The sequence below is a fragment of the Podarcis melisellensis genome, assembly GCF_964234715.1.
Source record: "Podarcis melisellensis genome assembly, chromosome: 11".
NCBI lineage: Eukaryota > Metazoa > Chordata > Lepidosauria > Squamata > Lacertidae > Podarcis > Podarcis melisellensis.
Genome location: NC_138543.1, coordinates 56,179,229 through 56,197,261, shown reverse-complemented (window position 1 = coordinate 56,197,261; position 18,033 = coordinate 56,179,229). Strand labels below are relative to the sequence as shown.

General features: G+C 41.1%; 1 protein-coding gene across 1 annotated transcript; it reads right to left on the bottom strand.

Moving 5' to 3' along the window:
* Positions 1-2,527: 2,527 nt before the first annotated feature.
* Positions 2,528-14,983, bottom strand: SYT4 (synaptotagmin 4). The gene is made up of 4 exons (XM_081929898.1): positions 14,605-14,983; positions 10,563-11,377; positions 5,568-5,688; positions 2,528-3,889 (listed from the first exon to the last, which is right to left on the bottom strand). Exons 1-4 carry the CDS (start codon positions 14,636-14,638, stop codon positions 3,582-3,584), a joined length of 1,278 nt encoding a protein of 425 aa, XP_081786024.1. The 5' UTR covers positions 14,639-14,983; the 3' UTR covers positions 2,528-3,581.
* Between the last annotated feature and the right edge of the window lie 3,050 nt (positions 14,984-18,033).

Genomic DNA, 18,033 nt, shown 5'->3' with positions numbered 1-18,033 from the left:
AGAGCAGACCCACTGAAATTAATGGACCTCAGTTAGTAATGTATATCCATTCCAATGGGTCTACTCTGAACATGACTAGTGTTGGATATAGCCCATTGTAAGAGAAGACCATTGATGGTAGAGAACTTTAAGGAAGGTTTCTCCTCCAATGCAAGACTTATCACTGGGAAACTTAGATGAACCTACAAGGAACCCAGCATTCCATCTGAAAACCACTAGGCTAGCCAAGTATTATTATTCAAATATTATCTTAAATCAGTCCTGATGAAATGTCAAGCTCATAGACCTTTCAACATGTGGCCTTGATGGCAATATTCTGTCCAACATGAATGTAGAATACCTAGCTTTTGATCTACTGTCCAAGTGAACTTTACTTGCGTATTTTGACTATTCAGATCACTGGACTGATCATGGATTAACAAACATCTTTCCTCTAAAGCTCATCAAGGCCTTCTGGGGTATCTCTGTTGACTTCAGAGAGCTTTAGAAGTGATTCATAATTTCACTGGGACAACCTTGGAGTAAACATTCTGAGGATTTCAAGCCTGGACTGATTTTGGCCTACAAATAGCCTGAACAAAACAAAATAGATTTGAAATTTTTATACACACAAGTTGCATTACTATTATTCTTTGTACATAGAGCATTTTCATAAAAAGCATGTTGTGAAAATGCCTTAGACCTTATATAAACACCATTATATCAAACACATCATTCAAAAACCTGGATAAATTACCAACACAAAAACCCGAAAGACCCCAAATGGAATTCTTTCAGTAATATTTGTTGCATATTTCACATTCCAGTCTCATCCTGTTCTGGCCAAATTATGGCTCTGGTTAAAAAAGAAGAAGAAGAAAAGCAACCACACAAACCTCCAGCAGTGTTAGCTAGAAGAAACCCAATTCCACTGTTAATCCACCATGGGTCTCATCCTTCTCCCCTTTCCTATGCTTTTAGGATGGTTCTGATCCACAATTCAGTAATACTAAAGTACTTGGATTTCAGTCAGTTAAGTCCCACTAAGGTCAATGAGTGTGCTACCCTTACATCAAACATTTGCATCAAGCCCTACTGTCTACTATCCAGCAGTTGCTTCAGATATCTTGTAAAGACATGTCTTTTTGCCTTGACTTTTCCCAACCCATAATATTGGACCCTTTGGTTATTACTGAGGGTTGTACTGTGTGTTAGTCATAGTTAGTTAGATAAACAATCCATCATTAGGTCTATCCAGGCATGATTATCTTTGGTCCATTAATTCCAAATGTTCTACTCCTGGGTATATCTCAGACATAGGATTAGGACTAGGATTGGCTTGAAACTCCCAAAGACCTCGGTATTTATGAACAGTGGATCAAAATACACACATCTGAAACAGATCACTAGATCTAGTTTAGAAACATGCTGCTTCAGTAAACTACAGAGCTATGAGTAAGTAGCTTTGCAACACGTTCTCCTTTCCAACACTTTGACAATTGTCACAATCCTGTTCTCCAAAGAAAGCATTGGGGCACAATTACAGCAAGGGAATGAACCTGTAACCCTTTCAACAAAGTAAGACTCTCACCCTTAACTTTCCACATAACCTTTGCCTCCACTGCAGCCCATTGAGAATGATTTCCATAGAGACACATGCCTGGAAAATTCTATATCAGGTTGGATTATCCGCATTGTGCTTGCAGGAAGGATCCCATAATAAGGATATTAGATCCTTGATGACTCCTGCTTGCAGGATCAACCTAGGAACATCCAAAGCAATGAGTATGTATCACTGTGTTCTTCACATGCATATCTCAATGGGACTTTCTAAAAGAACTCACACAAAGGCAAATATGATTCTGGAGAATCTCCTTCAGTAGCATCCAAACCCACCCCACCCCACTGCAGAACCATAATATCTACAGAAAGGATACTCCTGTATCTCAAGTATCTACCCAAAGAGGACAGGATAAGAAACTCTACTACTACAATTGTGCTAATCTGACAGAATAAAAAAAATGGTTTCTAGTGTAAACACATGAATAAGTTTCACAGGATTTCAATAGGGGTGTGTGTTCCTTTGTTTCCTTTGTGAGGGGCCAGCACAATTTGTAATCGGCCAAGTAGAATGTAACCCGCAAACTATGTAAACCAGCCCACTAGGGGCTCAGCAAAGCTGCTTTTAATATTGGCCTGAGGATGCATTTTTTGCCTGGCGGGTCCTCAAGCAAGTAGTTAACAGGAGACTTCACATACCTGGGTTTGGCTTGGCAGGTCACAAGTTGGGCTGGTCTGGTCTTAAATTACACTTCATCCTCCTAATCTGGGGAAAAAATCCTGATCCTATTATCACATGCATACCATCATGTTATGATCCTAATATTACCCACCCACCCTCCAGAGTTCTACCCAGTTGCCCAGTGGCATGAATGACAGCTAATTAAGTGAGTTCTATGGTCAAACAGCTCATTTACACATTAGTCAGCATGAGGTATAAAGCTTGCTCCAGAGCCTGATTCTGCTAAAACCCACTTTTAAATCTGTACCCACTTAGAATGGATATTATTTTTTTGCAGGATCAGTGCTTTGTACATATCTCCTCTCTTTTTAATTTTTTTATAGGATTTTAAATTTTGTTTTTAGAATGATCAAACAAACATATAAGGGATACGGTAAATTTCAGTTCAAACAGTAATTGTTTCAAAATACACCGGGTGAAAGATATAACACTCTACAGTATTTTCAACTGGTTATAAATTTTCAATGTTGTTGGGGGTTTTTTGGCCAAAAACTTAAAGAAAACCCACCACAGGCTATACTTGAAGCACAAATCCTAACCATACTGTAAAATTTACACTCTCCAACATCAGTGTCTAAGCCCTTTATTAAACAAAGTGAGTTATTTTGGGGATACTTACAGAGTATTTGAATGTAAGCTAATGGAACCAACCTCTCTCTTTCTCTCTTTGAAATCTAAACTATATCTCACAGGTTAATTAACAAAGTGGACCATAGCTATGCAGTGTGGCTTGACAAAAATCTCTTTAGTTTTTGGATTGCTCAAAGTATAAATACTCAACCTTATGAAAAGTGGTTGAGTTTCCATAAAATAATGTTTGTGACACATTATGATGCCGAAGGGATTGCCCTCCCCATACACTCCATTTCTCCAGATTTTTATTTTAAACTTTTACAAAATGCAGGTGCTTCTAGACTTAGCAACACATATTAATGAGATTATCTTCATCTGGGTGACAGCAGTAATCTAGGGTTCCTGGTAATAATAATAAAAAAATACTTCTTAATTGTGTTTACAGCATTTTGTGTCTCTATAGCTGTGTAAACTCCAGTTGAATATGAACCTCTGGTGATATTACGTCACTTTCTGTATAGCTTGCAAAAGAAAAAAGAGAGAGCCTGAACTGAATGAGAAAGGTTAGTTACCTTCTGTTTTGATAATTCATTTCAGTCCTAATAACAATAACAAAAAAAGTCCTTTTAAAAATGTCACAAGCCTGTGATTATACATTGCAAAGAAAGAAAACTGATCCTTGCCTATGGAATTTTTGTTTAAAAGTTTCAACCTCTTGTTTCCGCTGTTAGCCATCACACAACATGTGCCATTTGGCAATTTGTCTCCTAGGATATTCACAGATTTCCTTCCAGTGTTCTCCTGCGGTTCCTTCTGCCGAAGCCCCCAAGGTTAACCGGCCAATGATTTCATTCCGGGATCCCCTATCTGAATCCAAAACCAAGAATTCGATGCTGATCTCTTCGAGACCCTCGCAAGGAATATCAAAGACAAAAAGTTCATTGAACACTGCATTGGGGGTGCACTTCTTGACGTGGGTTTTCTTTTTGGAGATCCTTTTCTTGGCGTGATATAGGTTCACTTTCACATAGGGGTCTGCAAAAGACAAGCAAAATCCAACCAATATCACACTGCTGAAGAACCAAGTCCAATAGCCCAGGCTTATCTTCCCTTGCACTAAATTTCTCACCATGCTTTCATCTCTACCAGTTATTCCTGTGCAGGAGAATTCGGCTAGCACTGATTGGTAAGATTATCTTTGTCCACTGGGAAAAAGCTCCAATGAATAATAATAATAACAGTAATAATAATAATAATAATAATAATAATAATAATAATAATAATAATAATGTGCCAGCTCATGCTGCATTTACCAGTAAGGGACAAGGTGGTGAGAAGCTTGGCAGAACTGGAGGTACAACAGCATAATCTGGTGCTCTCACTAATGCACCTCATTGCAATCACCCTTAAGCCACATTTCTCTTGCTCTTCTGTCCCCCAGTAGACACAACAATGTGCTGGTCTCTGCTCCAGGGACCAGTTGCTCTCCCCCTAGATGCCCTGGTCTCTCCTCTAGTTGCCCCATCTTGTATGGATCTTTCGGCATGTCACATTTTCTTCATCATCCTTCACTCTCTTTCACTTTCATTGCAGAAGGTTGGACTCAGGTGACCCTCAGGGTACCTTCCAAATCTTAGAATCAATTCTATGATTCTCGGTTATTTGAGGGATGGGCAGAACCACCCTGCTCCACTCCAGTTACCTTTGCCCCCACACCTGTAAAGCAGACTTACGACAAAATTTTTGGGAGATAGCTTATATTTATTAAAATATAACTAATTCGAGGAACATCCAAAAATTCAGAAAAGATGAGCAGATGAGAATTTCATCTAATTGGTAGGGAATCCCTCTAGACCAGCCCTTCTCAACCTGTGGGTCCCCAGATGTTGTTGGATTACAACTCCCATCACCCCTAGCTATCAAGGCCCAAGCTCAGGGATGATGGGAGTTGTAGTCCAACAACATCTGGGGACCCACAGGTTGAGAACCGCTGCTGTAGATCACTGGATAGATGACACAGCTGCAGTCTGTGGCTCCTCATAAAGGAGGGGTGGGGAAGGACTCCCTCATTGCTAGGTGAGTCATGGGTAGAAGCACACACAGGCTCTACTGCCCAGAGTTCACCCAAAATGTGAAAGGCAGATCTAAAGGGTACCCCATTAAATCCCCCCAGGCATAAAGCACTGGCAGATCCCTAAAGGGTGCCATTAACCCAATAATCCCATAGTATGACTACAATTATTCTTCCCAACTTCCTCCCCTACCTGGACACCATGCTCAATGAGAAACAAATCCCAGCTGCTCCCCAAATTGTCAATCAAGTTACCCAACAGTGTGGAGCAGGCTTCCTCAACCTTGGCCCTACAGATGTTTTTGGTCTACAACTCCCACGATCCCTAGCTAGCAGAACCAGTGGTCAAGGATGATGGGAATGGTAGTCTCAAAACATCTGGAGGGCCGAGGTTGAGGAAACCTGGTGTGGAGCAAACAAAAAAATGAGGTCCCTAAAGGTCAATGAAAGAACTGCCACCCAAAATATTCCTACTCAGCTCCTTGAACAGGTGACTAGCCAGGGCCCACACTGAATAGAGCAAAGGAGGGAGGGCACAGCTCCTACTCCTTTGCTACTTCTTGGTCCAAGCTCTTAAGTCTATGACAGTGTTAATTATAAATCCAAATATATGCATGTAATAATGCAGCATTTTGAAATTACCTGATAATCCAGAAACATCAGCTTTGGGTAGGTGTCTGGCCTTTAAAACAACCACCGTGAGAGTATTTGTTGTAGACTGGTAACAGAGAGAAATCAGCAGCTCACCGCGTCCGGAGGACTTCTAGAGGATTAGAAAGATAGCTCATATGTAGCAGACGTTAAAAAAACATAGAATTGTTGAGTTTTTGAATGTTTTATGTAGGGGTTTTTGAATGTTTTATGTAGATTTTCAATTTCATTGTTCTGTATGGGACACTGACAATAAAGATATTGTATATCGTATATCGACTTGGGAGTGATCCTAAGGGTCATGTAGACCAACCCCCTGCAATTCAGGAATCACAGCTAAAGAATCCCTGACAGATGTCTATCCAACTTTTTCTTAAAAACCTCCAATAAAGAAGAGTCCACCACTTTCTGAGGTACTCTGTTCCACTGTCAAACAGCTCTTACCATCAGAAAGTTCTTCCTAATGCTTAGCTGGAATCACTTGTAATTTGAATCCATTGGTGTGGGTTTTACCCTCTGCAACAGCAGAAAACAAGCTTTCTCCATCTTCCATGTCACAGCCCTTCAGATATTTAAAGATGGCTATCTGTCTGGGATTACCCTACCCTCACCCTACCCCCCCCAAAAAAAAGATGTATATGCAGATCCGCTACTAGATGGGCAACTCAGAAATATGACTATATATATTTGTGGTTTTAAAGCATATTGAATCCTTGGCCAGCCAGTCTATTGAAATATTGTCACAAATAGCATCTGACAAATTAGTGTTTTGATGGACTTATGAGAATGCAAGGTACAAATCAGATCTCTACCCTCCCCCCACTACAAAACCAATATAGTCCCCTTGATAGAGGAAAATATTTAAGTATGAAAATAGAAAACATGGAAGCTTCAACACTCCAGGTCACACACAGGGGCTTGTTGCATTAAAAGCTGCAGATGGGAATATTGCTTGGTACACACAGAAGCAATTTGATTTGACGCTTGATCTTTTGAAAGCAATTACTAAAAAGTCAATACACAGGCAGGTTCTAGGGAAGGGCTATGGGCTGCCCAGGCTTTGAGACATCTATTAGGTTTGGAATTTTTTTAAAAAATAAATGGGCTTCCACTTATGTTGAAGTGACTTCCAAATCAATTTACAAACACACAGTAAAGACATTGACTTGGAAGCAAGCCCCCTTGATTTTTATGTGGCTTACATCAAAGTAAAATGCTCAGGATTGGTGCCAGAACAACTAATATTCAAAACACCAATGCCTTTATCCTAAAACATGCTTACCCTGATTGGCCAGCTGAAATGTAATGAACTTCAACTAAATTGCTTGAGGACTCAGATTTTGGTTGTGCAAGTACTATGAGTTAATTCAGTAGTTGACAACCTGTGTCCAGAAAGCTGGAGATGCCCAACAGACTAATTACATATTGGGTGGGTGTGACCAGAAGGTGGAAAGAAGCAGTGATGGGTGGAACCAGGAAAAAAGGCAAAATCAGTAGAGAAGTGGAAGGAGAAGGAGGGAATTTAGATGTGCAGTAGGCATGGATAAATCCAAAGTGAGTTGCTTCTGAGGAATTCTGAACTTGTCTGATATCTATCTGAGGGACCCCGAACCAAGAGAAGACAATACAAAACTCCTCGTGGTGTCTTTATGACTCAGAATCACACAAAAAAAAGAACTGCAGAAAACTTGTCTGCTAAAAGCAAAACTAATGTCTCTAAGTTTACCATATAAGGAAAGTGACAGGTTGGGAGTGAGAGTGAGGAATCACAAAGGCAAATGTGAAGGTAGAGTGGAAAGAGCTTTACTGTCATTGACAGATAATCAGAGATAAATATTTTACCTGAAAAGTGAATCTCAATTATTTTTTAAAAAGCCTAGCACAAATTCCCTTTGACCTACTTGTCTGAAATTTGGCATATTTCTTACCAATGGAACATCTCTCATATCTGCTATTTTCAGACCAATTGCCCAGAAAACGTCACAGGAGATTAAGTGATATTGTTATCCCCCTCCAAAAAAAATTGTAAAGGCTGGAACATAAATCTCTGCAGATATCCTTTTGCATATCCTATGCCTGCAAAATCCATCATTTTCTGCCAAATGAAAAATGGAAAACTTTATACCTTTTCTTAAAAAACAAAACAAAAACAAACTTTAAAGCTGCACAGCAGCATAAAATGAAATAAAAGCCTAGACCTATCTGCCTGTTATTTGGAAGGCTTTACCCACTCTGGAGAGGCTATTATGCCTGAAAATTTCATTCGCTTCTGTCAACAGGGAAAATACATATAGCTTGTCTTCCCAATATTCCCAATAGTAATTTTCAGGAGGCAAAGGTGATCAAACCCAATTTTCCTAAAGCAGACTTAAACTTTGATGCTGTGCTGAATTGGGCAGCCTCCAAAATACTTCAAGTGGCCTATTTTCTGAAGTGCAAGATTAGGGACCAAACTTAATCTTGTGGTTGGTGCATACCCCTGGGAAAAGAAATCTATCTGTAAACTATCAACTCAACCCCCTGGCACGAGTGATCTGTCACTCCCATAATAATCTACTAGGTGGAGTGGGAGGGGGGAAAGGAAGTGACACAAAGAGGGAGAACAGGGTTAACTGCATATGGATCATAGCCATGGAGATGCAGGCTAATACTCATAGCCATAGAAATCAATGGAGAATTTATTATTTTTATTTTGCCACTGACTTTATTGCAATGTTGATTGCACTGTTAGAGCCCACCACTTGGTTAAGCACTTGGACTAAACTGATTTTCCTGCACTGATGAAGTTGATGTAACCATATTGGTCTTTGTTCAAGGACTTCAGATTCAAACAGAACAACTTCTGCCAAGATATAGAGTTTGCATTTGGTTGCAACTCATGAACCTATTGATCCAACAAACTTTAGGTATCTGAAGAAGTGTGCATGCACACGAAAGCTCATACCAAGAACTAACTTAGTTGGTCTTTAAGGTGCTACTGGAAAGAATTTTGTTTTGTTTTGACTATGGCAGAGCAACACGGCTACCTATCTGTAACTCAAACTTTAGATTATATGTTGTTTGGGGTCAGATTTGCTGGATGCCACTGTAGCCAGCATGCGTTAATGGGCCATCATGAGTTAATCATTGTCAATAGCACTTTTATATCACCCGATAGGAGCTCAAACCCACTCCTTTTCCACTGAGGGGATTTATTTGTTTATTTATTTTCCTGGGAGACAAGTGTTGAGTAAGTGTTAAAAGTAACATTGCCTGAACCAGACCCGAGTTCCACTTTTGTTGTGAGATACCTAAGGTAAGATATCCTGCTAAGATTTGCACTGTCTCCTGGATTCAAAGTAATCCAAGCTAAGTCTACAATGGTAGGAGAAGGAAGAATCTCAAGGGGATAAGTTCCATTGCAGAATGCAGGTGAAATTGCCATTTTCAAATGCCACAATCTTTAAGAATGTTCAGGGAGGGAGGGAGGGAGGGAGGGAGGGAAAGGGAGATTACAATGGATTTTCCAGCTGACGCATGAAGTGGTCCAGACCACTTGACTAGGACTGGCTAATCTTGGTTAGGACTGGCTAATCTGACATTGCTGGACTCTAATAAGTTCCTGCTAGCATGGCCAGTAATAAGGGGTGGTGGAAGCTGGAGTCTGATAACATCCGGAAGGTCACATGGTGACCACATCTACTCTATAATCTAGAGCACTTCATTCCCACCTCATCCAAGAACTTCAACAGAACTACTTGTGACTGTTGGAAAGAGCAGTTAGTGTTCCAATACCACTTTCAGTTATGCACAGGTAGGACCTGCCAACAAAATGCTGTACTGTGTATGGATCTGCATTAAATCCACTACCAGTATATATTGGATGCAGAAATCCCACTGGTAACAATTACCTGCTGCAAGATCACACACTGAGTTGCTGCTTAAAACCCACAGAAAACAGTGGGAATCTTCTAGTTCATCACAATGGGTTTCCAAGTCACGGGTACTCTTGCTCACAAAGCTGAAAGGTTGACACAGTGTTGTCTATCCCCCTGAAACCTGTCACTGCATGGAAACTCAGTGAGCCCATAACATTATTTTAACCTGGAGGTTTTACAAATGTAGGTCATGGAATGTAGACCTAAGATGGAAAGAGAAGGGCTTAAGAGTTTAATTTACATCTGTTTGGAACCCTACAGAGGAACAAGTAAAAGCAGGAGGGATCATTTTGAGTGGAGAAAAATGGCACAATCCAATGGGTTAAAATCTCCCAGCTTCTATCTGTCTGTTCCTAATCAGCCCCTCCCCAAGCGGTTTTCGATTTATTTCATTTTTAAGACTGTTGAGTGTAACAATACACTAGATTACACTGTAGCCCACAGATTATATGCCTCCAGCGTGATGGTATATCACAGATATGGGGAACCTGTGGCTCTCCAGATATTGCTGGACTAAACTCTCACCATCCCTTACCACAGGCCATTGTGGCTTCAGGGGTTGATGGGGGTTGGAACGCAACAACATTTCTCAGCCATGGTATATAGGTAAGTCACTTTTAGATACTTTGGTGTAAAAAAGTGACAAATAAATATAATAAATAATTAAATACATGAATAACAGACATTTGTTTTTTCGCCTTATCCCATAGATGCCCACTCTACCTCTTCAATCTGTAAAACTTGCACTGTTACGAGCTCTGCATAATATCTGTTCTGCATTTGACTGATGAAGTCCCTTCCCTCTGAGGGTTTATCAGTACACAAACTGGGCCATCATACCTAGATATTTTAAGAACCCTTGTTGAGATAAATGAAATGGGGATATAGGCAGACATCCTTCACATTGTTGAGACTCTCTAGTTTATTTTATATATTCAAGATGCATGTAGGCTGTTGTCTTAGTATATCTAATCTATACTTAGATTCTGCCTTTAGAAAAACTGTTAAGTGCTGAGATAGGGCAGGTGAAATAAGTTGATAATACAAAATATGACTCAAGATCAATTACCCTAACATTCTTTTTGATGATCTCCTTGTTCATCAGCATCCTTCCTTCAGACAACTCAATCCCAGATAGAGGAAAGAGAACTTCTCCAATGATGTCATCTCGGGAAAATCGGTCAAAACTTAGGATCATAAAGTGAAGGCTCAGATCTTGGACTTGAGTATAAGGGATTCCATAGAAGGTGAAGGTTTCGTCAAAAGCTGGGTCTAATGTTTTTCTCAGTACTCGAGTTTTCACCTTGTGCTTCTTCTCCGGCAGTATCGTCATTTTGATGTATGGATCAGAAGTCATTGACTGTTCATCCATGGCAGGCAAGCCACGTGCTTCCTTGATGTTCACCATGAAAGCCTTCTTCTCAAAGTTATACTCAATGGAGAAGAAGAGAGTCCCTAATTTATCTTGCTTCTCTTCAGAAGATATGGAAGTAACAGACTTCAGGCTATCAGGGGAGACAGAATCTTTTTCCCTCTCAGGAAAGAGCTTTGGAGTGAAGTTCTCAAGATCTGAGGAGTTTGGTATTTTGGGGGTTGTTTTGGGGAAATTGCCGTTCAGATCTCGTTTCTCCAGGTCAAGGTGGAGAGAGGTCTTTGGCATAACCGGTTTGCTCTTGCCTTCTTCCTTGTCCTCTGCCCCAAACTTCTTTTTGCTGTTGAGGTTCTCAGGATAGATGTCGACGCCCTTCAGCACATGAACAAATTTGTAAGGCGGGGTCTTATTTGATTTGGAAGATTTGCGTTGGCAGCAGATCCAAGCAAAGAGGGAGACAGTGAAGACCAGCCCAAAGGCACTGAAGATTCCAACCACAGTTGGAATTTCATCTGCAAGTCAAAGCACATGGCAACAAATGCATGAACGGCGGACTTCAGAGGTTGAAAGCAGTAGTTAAACTAACTATGCAAAGGTGAGCAAACTGGTGAAGCGGGGAGAATGAACTGCTAGGTATACTTTATAACAATAAAGCCTATTCATGTTGTGCCCCCTGCAGGTATGAACGTGTATCGAAAACTCTGGCTGGGCATGTTTGCTGTTGCATGCAATCCTGAAGCAAGCACAGTTCAACAATTGTGATTATAACAACTGGAATGCTTCTGTTCAATTTTGCTGCTGCCCCATATAAAATTTATGAATTCAGTACACATATAAACATCTCTAGCTCCCTCCTACACCCTTCACATTAGTCTAAGTAGATAAAAGAGAATTTGAAATATGTGTTAGTCATAGGCATGACATCCACTTTTATATTGCGGATTTCCTTTTGTGTTCAAGAAGCTACATATTTGCATGGCCTCATTGCAGGAAGGGACTGGTGTATGGCATGAAAATGCAAAACTTAGTGTCTTAGGATATTCTTGCCATCAGCCTGGTGTCAGTTTTCTATTCAACACTGAACATATGCAACCAGCCATTTCACCTTGTGCTACTTTGTCCATTATACAAGTGCATGTTTAAATCCATTTGTGCACCTGAAAAGACGTTCAAAGCTACCCAGAGATGAGGGCATTTAAAACAACATTTCAAGGAAGCACATTTTCCAGCCGCGGCAAGTAAATCAATTTCCCGAGAACTTCTTTCCATCACTCGTATGAATCAGCCCACATTCCAAATGGCAATAGGGAAAATAGCATGAAAGCTGCAATGACATCTGGCGCATGGATAAAAGAGGAGCATTAGCATTTCATGAGTAAGCAGTGCAGGGCCAAATGAACGCCACTAATTGGAAATCCAATTCTGTCCATAAGTAACATTTCTAAGTGAGTCTAAGTACCACACGCTGGTAGCACCAATCAAGGCTAAGTCCACATTCTCCAAGCGAAATGGGGGACTCATGAAATATTAATGCAATGGCATTGCTTATGCAGGAAGGTAGCAAGAGTGCTGGTGTTCTAACAAATGATCAGCATCCTCTCTGTTTAAGAGAGAGTGAACGAACAGTTCCCTTGAAAGGATAAGTAAATCTCTGCTTGAGATGCAGAATGAGCCTCCCGAACTTGTGTAAGCAGATCCCTGATCTCCAATTTAAACCACAGGGGGACACACACACACACACACACACACACACACACACTAGGCTTGCACACCCAGCCTCGCCTTTAAAATAATGACTTGAATTGTTTTAGTCGAATCCATGGAGAAATGAAGGGTCCCACATATAAATAAGCTACTGAAGAGTCTCACTACCTACCTTGCCACTTTTATAGGACTGTTAGCATGGGAGATCTTTTCTCACTCTGGCTGACTGCTTTTGATTAGAGTAGATTTGTAATGAACTTACTACATGCAGGGCATGGAAATGGGTTAGTGTGCAGACAACCTTGCTTTGGGGTAGAGCACTGGTCACTGGGTCAGTTCCACCCCTTACATATATGTGGACTGGGTGACTTTTTCTTTATTTCTTTCTCTTCATGCAAAATATGGGGCTAGGAGACAAGACACAACCCATCAACAGTGAGGTAATGACAGTTGCATAAGATGCTTTGGGAAAGAGGCCAGGCTGGATCATTAACTCGGCTGAACAGATTTTAATGGCCAATTGACATATTTGCAAATACTCTTTTGAAGCTTGCATGCCAAAGTATTGTCTCCAGCAGCAGGAATGATGGTGCAAGTTACAACTGCAGCCTCTGAGAGGAAGAATGCCACAGTTTTATATTAATTATCCTCATAAAGTCAGTTATCAGGTGAGCAAGCTGTCACAAATGAAATTAGAAACACCCAAGGGGGGTGATACAAGACGAAATCAAAACTAAATGTGCTGTACAATAGCTGCCAGTGGGCTTACAATCTGCCTTCCTTGCTGTTTTCATATGGCAAAGCAATTGCTTAGGTATTATAGCAGCTATATGGAAATGGTAGACTGGTTTGAAAATGTGCTATTTCTGAAAATGAGTAGGACAGATTACAGGAGTGTTAACTGGAAGGGGCAGGATCTAGACACACGGCACAAGTATGAACTGATCCAGTTTGAGTTGGGACCCAAAGAATTCTACTATGCCAACATAATTTAAAACTCCTATTAACTTCATCTAGAGGCTAGTGTAACTGACATATATGACTTACAGTTTACTCTCACAGTCTTGGGTGTACTTTGACTGTAGAAGAGCTGTGCTGCTACCCTGGCATATGGCAATGAAAGCTATCAGGCAACATGAATAAAAGTAAGGTAAAAAGGTAAAGTGGTCAGAAGCTGAACCACCCTCTAGGGACAGGGGAGAGAAACAACTTTATTTATATGAATGTATACAGTTCTCTCTAGGTCTAAAAGATAATGACCCTACTTATTTAAAGTTTAAGCAGGAATATTGGTGCAGAAAAGTGTTGTTTTTTTAATTATCTACTTTGAATATGAGAAGAGAACCAGGGTTTAACTTTAGTTTCTGTGCATGCGCGCGCACACACACACACACACAATACTTAGTTCAAAGCATTTTTTTAAGGGAGGGGTACTTTGCATACACTCCCTTAGCAACATCACTAATGACAGGAGACAGACAGTTGCAGAGGAAGAGAGAGAGAGAGCCTATGGACAGATGAGTGGGTGGGTGGATGACTAATCTATTTGAGTAAATATCTATCTGTTCCTCTCTTGAAAGAAGCAGTTATGGCAATTATCCTGAGAACACGTAGAATATGGATTTGTAATGAAATGCATATAACTGACTCTTCTCTAAAGCTAGATCACAACAAACAGTATTTTTCTCCAGACACTCCCCACCCCCACCCCAAAAGACACACCTCACGGTGCATATATTTTACTTGTGAATTTTTGGGAGCCATAGAAAGAGCACAGCGGAAATCTATAAACTGTAGAACTAATAAAAAAGGGGTGTAAAACTTCTGTAAAACCCAAGCATCATATAAAGGATGCTTTTAAGGAGAGGCGACTGACGTCGCTCATATCAGAGCACAGGAACAGCCTTAGCTTTCTAGCGCTGGCTTTCCCCCAGGAGCCCGAAATAGTAGTCATATAATTGCCTTTTCCAAAGCACCTGAATGAAATGAAATTAATCAAGCCTTCAAGATCGTGTTTTTAAAAGAAGACGCTTACCAAATTCTTCCCGGCTGGCTGCAATCGGAGCCATGTTGCTTGCTGCGCGCTCTGTCCAAGGTGCTGAAACCGCTCTTTCCTTTTTTTTGCCCCTGTGCTCAGCCGCTCACTGAAGAGGAGGGAGGGAGAAAACGCATATACGCACACACAACCAAGGGAGTCTTGTTTTCCAACGTGATGAAAACACAAGCCTGAAAGATCGGGAAGGTTTTAGAAGGAGGAGGAGGAGGTAGAGAGGAATGGGTGGGGGGGAAGGGGAGGGAGGGTCTAGTACAGTCCTCCTTTCCTGCACACTGATTCGTGAGCCCTTGTCCTGTGGTTCAGATCTTCTGACTAACTGAGCTCTGAGACTGAAGACGTGGTTGAAACCCAAATTGACGCAATCCTGACGCTACAGAACTGAAATCAGTACCTCCCCCCTTCCCCCCCACTCCTGGGAATCCGGCACACATTCATCAATTATTTTAACGGCTCTGCTGCAGGAGATTAGCTCACGTTCTCAGTCGGACACAGACAGCAATGCTAATTTCTAGGGCCAAATCTCTTATAAGACACAGTCAGACACTTTTTTAAAAGTATATATTATTAATGTTTTATCCATGTTTTCTGTGACGGTGCTCTAAATGGAGAAGACGAAAGCCCTGGAGGCGAATGACCCAGATCCGTGCCTTTTCTGTTCTTCTCTCTCTCCCACTCTCTAAAATGAAACGTTTGGTTTGACTGGATTGCCAAACGGTTTTGGTTCTCACTGAAGACTGCAGGAAGTGGAACGTTTGTGTTTCTGGGAGTTACTGCAATATCTGTATCATCCCCTTCTAACAGACTACATTTTTATTCTGTTGTATCTAGCCCCACCCCCCGCTTTTCTCTCTCACACAAAACCTTTTCATAACAGAATCTTTTTTAAAAAATAAATAAATCAGTTTTCATTCACTACATAGTTGATACACAATATTCTACTTCCCAGACACATATAAAATCGAAACTCTAAATTACCCAGAGTTGCCAAATGGCCTTTATCCTCCATGGGAGTAGCCAGACTATTTGAGGGGAGGGCAGAAACTCTTATTTGTGTTGGTACCATGAAGTTTCCATGGGTAAATATATTCATATTATTTTTTTTAAAAAAAATGAATCTAGCTCACTGAATCATTTCTAATACAAGACAGCAATGTAAACCCCATTGAGCTCAATGGGATTTACATGATAAGCATTGGACTGTGAAAGATGCTGTCATGAGGACTGATTTTTTTCACACATTATATAATGCATATGTTATGATGCAATGTTACAGGGAACCAGGCAGAGGACCTTCTTGGTAGTGGTGCCCGCCCTGTGGAACGCCCTCCCATCAGATGTCAAAGAAATAAACAACCATCTGACGTTTAGAAGACATCTGAAGGCAACTCTGTTTAGGGAAGTTTTTAATGTTTGATGCTTTAGCGTGTTTTTAATACAGTGGTACCTCGGATTGCATATGCTTCAGGTTACAGACTCTGTTAACTGTGAAATAGTGCTTCAGGTGAAGCACTTTGCTTCAGGATGAGAACAGAAATCGTGCTCCGGCAGCGCAGCAGCAGCAGGAGGAGGCCCCATTAGCTAAAGTGGTGCTTCAGGTTAAGAACAGTTTCAGGTTAAGTACAGACCTCCAGAACGAATTAAATACTTAACCTGAGGTACCACTGTATTAATGAGCTGAACTATGGTGCCAGTTAAGCCTTGCCCCACATCAAAATAAAAGCCAAACTACCCCACTCTTCCAAATACTTTATAACTCTGGTTTGCATGAGTGCACAATCTTTAGTGTCTTTCCTCCATATTCATGCTTGCCCAACTAGGACAACTACACACAAGAATAGAAAGTAAAGTAAAACGTAGCTAAATTCCAACCATTCTTCCTCAACAATAACATTATCAAGGGAAAGCAACAGAGCTCAGCTCTTGACTGTCTCCTTGCTGTTCATTACCAATTTTCTTGTTGTGTTCGTTCTTGAAACATCAGATTCAACCCAGGAGAGTACATGGGCATGCACAGTATTCCATGTGAACAGGGACTTTGTCATTCATTGCAGTACCAAGGAATGTTTTGGCACACTTTGGATATATGATTGGGTCATGATATGAACACCCTTGGCTAGGCACTTGGTGAGAACTGAGGGTCAGTTGCATGTCCACCCAGCAGAAGCCAAGGTAGTGAACTGTGGGTTGATCTGCCAAACCAGGAAGAAAAGCTCCTCATGGAAACATGCCCTCTGATCCATGAATTTGTCTAATCCTTTTTTTAAACCATCAACATTGGTAGCCATCACTGCCTCCTATGAGAACAAGTTCCACAGCTTCTATGGATTGTGTGGTTTCAGCTCAGCCATGGTTGAACTTTAAACTGTATAGGGGGATGCCTAGTCAGTCAGCTTCCCAGATAGATTTGTCCCATGTGTTATGTTCAAAGTGTCCACCAATGTGAAAGGTAAAAGGTAAAGGACCCCTGACAGTTAAGGCCAGTCGCGAACGACTCTGGGGTTGCAGCACTCATCTCGCATTACTGGCTGAGGGAGCCAACGTTTGTCCACAGACAGTTTTTTCCGGGTCATGTGGCCAGCATGACTAAGTAGCTTCTGGTGAAACCAGAGCATTTACCTCCCCGCCGGAACTGTACCTATTTATCTACTTGCACTTTGACGTGCTTTCAAACTGCTAGGTTGGCAGGAGCTGGGACTGAAAAACGGAAGCTCACCCCGTTGCGGGGATTTGAACTGCTGACATTCCGATTGGCAAGCCCTAGGCTCAGTGGTTTAGACCACAGCGCCAGCCACGTCCGGAATATGTGAAAGAAGCAGGCCTCAAAGACTCTGTGTGAGTGCCTGGAAATAAATAACGAAAGGAAAGAAAAGGCATTATCTGGATTGATCCCACTTTACTCCCCCTCCCTCTCTGTGTTGTTTTGCTAATGCGCGCGCGCACACACACACACACACACACACTTCCATCTGTCTGGTCCACCCTCCCCTACTGACATCTCAAAGTCATACTTCTCCCAATGGTGCGTCTTGGGACATAATTTCATTTAATTTCAGGCTCACAGCCAGACAAGACACAGTTAGCTACTCATGATCAAAATGATAGTTAAAAAACAAAGCAAAATAACAAAAAAGTCAGTTTAAACAAAAGCATGATAGTGAATCATTATTTAGCTACAACCATGGCCAAATAGTAACACAACAAAACCAGCACATCAATATGCAATATGTTCTGCAATTGCATTGAGCCTTATTGATCTGCCCATCTAAAGAACATCAGCTTTATGTTACAGGCATACAGAGAGAGGAATAATATAGATGCTCTCCGTGACCCATCAATGCATTCACAGTAGTTTGCAGTGGAAGAGATCAGGGACCATATCTATCTGCTGGTGCCCATTAGAGCTATGGA